Raw genomic sequence first — 5,000 nt, 5'->3', positions numbered from 1 at the left:
ATGGGGCAAGATCAGGCGACAGATTGAGCAAACCATATGATCGCATCGCTACTGTTGTGCGTAAGTGTGCCTAAGCGCCCTTGGTAAGATGGTTTGCATAGCACGCGGTAAGGTTCTCGGTTCGGTTCTCGATCAGGAAACCCATCGGTTCTCGATCAGGAAACAGCCCACTGGAGGGCGCGTAGTTCTAATGAAAGTGAAGTCGATACTAGAGTACGGTTTACGGGCGTGCCGAACGCCAATATAACGGAACCATGTCGGAACCGGAGGGTGATCAACAAGTAAACTTGTTCCACAGTTAATGATTGGTCTGTTTCTTGACTGCCTCTCACTGGGTTGCACTGGGCTTTACTGGGGCTGGGTTGTACTGGGCTGCACAGTGGAGTAATGGTTATTTGAATATATCATTTGCGAAGTAGAGTATGGACCGGAAGCAGAGACAAAGTAGGCAGCTCGTCACTTGAACTATCGTCGAAGTCTTTCGTTTTCGTCGACCACTCGACCCGTCCATCTATCTCACGGATGATGTAATGCGACAAAACCCGATTCTAGAATTCCGTCTCTTTCGAGTCCTGAAGCTACGCAGCATATTGCCAAGCAGCACAACTCATCGATTATTTGTGCAGAGTGCTTAGCACTAATATTTACTAGTAGTGAACTGAATTTTAATATTTTGCCCTCCAAAACCAGCACATAACGGTAAATACGATTCAATCTTCGTTTTACTCTCAATCATCTCGATCATGTCCGGCCGGAGGGCAATGTAAGTACAGCGTTCCTCCTCGTTGCGACTCCACCGTTCCATGAGCCGCCGAGGAACTCGACCGGAGTGTTTTGTTCGTGGCCACGATCTGGCCACGCGTGCGGGTCTTCGGAACCGAGACCCGAGCAAGACAATTTAGAAAGTGGAGAGAGTTTTATATAATCCACCAGCAACCACCACACAACCAAGCTCCCAACCACTCGGGCGCAATCACGACTCACGAAGTCGAAGCAGGCAGTGTTGTTGTTGTTAAGTTACTTGTTGCTCTTTCTCTATCCTAAGCATCATTTTTACGTTTTCGTGGCTTCTCTTGCTCACACATACATATTGCTTCTCCTTCTTTTCTGACACTTTCTGTGTCATTTTGCAACAAAAAGGTTCTTTTCTCTGCTTCGCGATCTTTCAAATTCGGCGTTGTTTTCTTGCACACACACACAACACAACATATCCGCCCTGCCGGTCGGGACTGATTAAGTGTCTCGTTGAATAGGCGACACGGAATCACGCGCCTGCTTTGAATTAAAACCTATTTTACTGACCTTCCCGGTCAACGAAGATCGAGCACGCTTATTCTGTGCGATACCATCACACCATAAGCGCGAGTTTGTGATGCGCACACGGTGGTGCATTGCCAAGATACAGCGGTGTTGGCCATAATCTGCCGTGACCACCATAGTTGGCGATGTGTTCGCGCCGAGTCGTGAAAGATCAAAAGTTTCACTTTCATTTTGCGCCCGTGCTCACTCCAACCGATCAATTCCATCTCGGTAGTGCGCGGAGTAAGAGTCGAAGCAGCAGATCCCATTTTAGCATTTTACTACCGCCACCGACGGAAACATGCATTTCGGAGCATTCATTCGTTATTTGAAACTATTTTTTTCGCATAATCAATCATCGTTCAGGAATTCCGGGGGATGCCACGAGCTCTCAATGTTATTTGGCTCGCTTACTAGACGATTGGCAAAAGGAAGCAAATTTTAAGACAGCGCATAACTACGCACAACACATATTACCGAATTAAATCATACATGCTAAAATTTTGTACATCCCGCGTTGTAAAACAAAATTAGAAATTCAAATCTGTACCATATAACCGGTTTCTGAGAAGTTCTCCAACACTCAAATTTCCCGTTTAACAGGTTGCTAATGGTTGACCATCCGTCCCAATCGTTCATACTAAGTTCGAAGCATAACAGAGCGAGCGTCCCATTCGTCTTGCACAAATTTGATAAATGAAACAAGCGCACGGGCGGCCTCACGGAATACGTCCACCTCATCTCAGTGGCGCGAGCAAAAAACCAGCGACGCATCTGGGCAGCAAATGTTGTTTCGGGGCCTCATGTTTCGTGAACGAAGCATCGTTCGCTCGCTTCAGGACAAAAATAAATCTGTAACGCACATCCTCCGGCGATGACGTTGCGTGAGAAAGTGTGTATTTCGAGGGTTTTTATCGTACCTCACTGACTTCCATCCTAGGGCATGCTGCACGCTTGTCTTTAGCGCGTCTTCTATTGGTTCAGCCAGATAAGGAATTGAGTCGGATAGTCGGCCAGCAGCGGAAATAAAGGGGAAGCTGCAATTTATGTTTCCTTCCCCGCTATGCTGTTCGTGTATTTACACCTGACAATTTCCCCAGCTGGCGCACGGGAGAGGGAAACCTGCGTGTGCCGAGATAATGTTTTTGGAGGGATTTACATTCCCGCTTTTGGTCCGCCGTGGGTGACCGAATACCGGCAAAATAGTTGGTTGTTTGCTAGCTTTGCTTACCTTGTTCGTTTCATCCGTGACGACCGTTTGTCTGTCTGGTGATTAGGCACCGTTAATGCGTTGTCGTCGACCTGCTCGTGTTAATGATGAAACGCTTGCTGATCAGCTAATCGTAGGTCTGCGGAAAGGCCACGAATCCGCTTCTAAAACTATCTACACACAAGACACACCACACAACTTATCACTTCGCACGAGATATTCACGGAAATGCACCGAACAAATGGCCACGGAAGCAACAACAACCACTTGCAGCACCAAATAATTCAGCACCGGATCAAAACCAGATTCGGACCAGTTTGCAGTGAGGTTTGCCACTCGAACGGCGTTAGGCTACGCTACCGAACAGCCATGATTTGTTGGTGAATTGCTGGCCCCGGAGAAGACAAAATTTACTTTTAAGAACGTTCGGAGAAGATTTCAAGAACAAAAAACCACAAACACAAAACACAAGAACGAAGAATAACGAGAAGAAGGGGAAGAAGAAGAACGCCAACAACACTTCACTCTAGTGCTGAAGCCGAGTTCAAAATGAAGCGTGCTCGTGGCCCTGAGTCGAAAATTCCGCTGTTTTTCACCCCTCTTCAGCATTGAGAATTAAAGAAAATTGGGGCATGTGGCCACAGTAGTCGGTCTTTAAAAATAGCAGAGGTCTATATCTCCAGGGTAGCTTGCGAAGGCCCAGGAAGCTGGATTCAAGAGCCGTACTGGAATAAATCCGCACGGAAGTTGAAGAAGAAGAAGAAGAAGAAGAAGCGTGTTGATTTTGGTTTTCTCGATTGGGCTCCGTAAAAGTTAGGAAAACCTTTTCCAGTCCATGAAACGGAGAAGAGCAGTTTTGCCGGTTTAAGTGCGATGATGGCAGGCCCCGTAGATACTAGGTAATACTCGGTAGTTCTGGGGATTCTTTGTTCCTTTGCTAGTTTTCCCACAACGCAATGCAACAGCTGATTTCACGAAACCCGACTCTGTCGTCGTACTCAATTCCGCACTTGTCTGTTTCGCAGGAAAAGATCTCGCGAGGAAGAGCAGAATGAGTTCATGCCTTTATCGAAGCGAATCAACAATCTGCACTTGAACAATAATCAGGGCAACCTGGGCGGAGTGCTAGCGGAACAGCTCGGAGCAACGTCGAATCACCACGGACAGTTTGCTATCGGTGGTCAGCCAGCAGACTACGCTAATCACGCAAATCATCATCATCACCATCTCCACCAGCATCATCTCGGAGCAAGTGCTGTTGCTGCTAACGGCACAAGCAACACTAGCAGCAACAATGGAACCCTCATCCTAGCTGCCAATAGTGGCAGCAATAGTCCTGCCTCGACACACGCCTCGACCATTTCCATCAACGGAGAAATTCTCGGCGAATACTGTCCGGTGCTGTCTGCAGAGGAAAACCCGCACTACTTCACGAAGAACAAAGTGCTCTACGACCTGTACATCGAGCGCATGAGACGGCTGCAGTAGACTACTGTGTGTGATACGGTTAAGCAAGGAGACGACTCTATCTTTTAGTACTGTAGTTTATTCCGCTTGTCCCGGGACTAATCTCGCTCCATAAGTAAGACGCGATGCGTTTTTTAAACATTAATTTACTAAATTTGTCGATCTACGTTTTTACTCTTCACTATGCGCTGGCAAACATTAGGGTAGCCGTTTGTGTTCATGGCGCAAGGAGTGTCTACATGTTTTCTTTTTTAAATCCCTCGTAACATTAACACCAGTCGTAGAGGAAGGAACTACTATTATCCAAAGACGCTTACGGAGAAAATCATTACCCCGTTTCAGTGGGAAAAGAGTGAATTAATAACAAACGAATAAAGGGTCTGGTACTCGAAATCAAGTCAGGAGGTTGGTGGACGCATTTTCTTTGATTTTGTTCTAGTTTGGTTTCCTTTATTAGTTTCGATTGCGGTTCGATACACAACATACATTGTTCGATCCCCCTCTGCTGCTTTGCACTTAGTGTGAACGTTTACTGTAGAGAGATACACGCACATCGTAGCATAAATTAACACTTGCTGCTGTGGTATGCTGTGTGAGAAATTACTCGTCGTCATCAAGCAATGCACTTGGCAATGCCACGCGCTCCTCCTTTGCTCTCGCCAAGGTTTGCTACGTTGCTGGATAAATTGAGATATATTGTAGTATGTTGCTTTATCCAGTAGCGTCTTACCGTTGTTTTATAATATTGGTTATGCCACTGTTATGGTTGCTACAATCTATTGGAATATTGATAACGATTTGATCGCCTTTGTCGTACGCCAGGATGTACTGCTTAAGGTGATCGAATAATGAGCTCGTAGGCGGCAAAGATGATCGCACCGACCTCGACCGAACGTGTTTTGAGGCTGAGCGTTGCATCTGAACTGCCGGGCGACAACTTTAACTCCAGTAGCACCCAGATGTTGTTCGTAAGCTTCAGCGATTGATACAGCATATCCTGACCCTCGACATTCCGCTTTGCGAT

General features: G+C 46.6%; 3 protein-coding genes across 3 annotated transcripts in view; 1 reads left to right on the top strand and 2 right to left on the bottom strand.

Annotated features, from left to right (window-relative positions):
- LOC125951467 (transcription factor Sp1-like) overlaps positions 1-2,984 on the bottom strand; it is a 10,837-nt gene extending 7,853 nt beyond the window's left edge. Inside the window, exon 1 of the mRNA XM_049680331.1 lies at positions 2,531-2,984. The gene's annotated coding sequence lies outside the window, so the exon portion shown is untranslated. The remainder of the gene's footprint in view (positions 1-2,530) is intronic.
- A 149-nt stretch (positions 2,985-3,133) lies between these two features.
- Positions 3,134-4,373, top strand: LOC125951496 (midnolin homolog). The gene is made up of 2 exons (XM_049680369.1): positions 3,134-3,408; positions 3,535-4,373. Exons 1-2 carry the CDS (start codon positions 3,383-3,385, stop codon positions 3,995-3,997), a joined length of 489 nt encoding a protein of 162 aa, XP_049536326.1. The 5' UTR covers positions 3,134-3,382; the 3' UTR covers positions 3,998-4,373.
- A 21-nt stretch (positions 4,374-4,394) lies between these two features.
- Positions 4,395-5,000, bottom strand: part of LOC125951462 (AP-1 complex subunit beta-1) — a 6,385-nt gene continuing 5,779 nt past the window's right edge. Inside the window, exon 5 of the mRNA XM_049680323.1 lies at positions 4,395-5,000. This exon is cut by the window's right edge and continues 2,145 nt beyond it. Within this exon, the coding sequence (XP_049536280.1) occupies positions 4,809-5,000 (192 nt within the window). The 3' untranslated portion in view covers positions 4,395-4,808.

The sequence above is a fragment of the Anopheles darlingi genome, chromosome 2, assembly GCF_943734745.1.
Source record: "Anopheles darlingi chromosome 2, idAnoDarlMG_H_01, whole genome shotgun sequence".
Taxonomy (NCBI): Eukaryota; Metazoa; Arthropoda; class Insecta; order Diptera; family Culicidae; genus Anopheles; species Anopheles darlingi.
The sequence above is the reverse complement of the archived record's forward strand: the minus strand, read 5'-3'. Positions and strand labels throughout refer to the sequence as shown.

Bases quoted from the DNA above. Each gene is read 5' to 3' on its own strand.
- LOC125951496 (XM_049680369.1), top strand. From the start codon at position 3,383: ATGATGGCAGGCCCCGTAGATACTAG. The intron at 3,409-3,534 runs GTAATACTCGGT...TCTGTTTCGCAG, and splicing joins GCAGGCCCCGTAGATACTAG to GAAAAGATCTCGCGAGGAAG.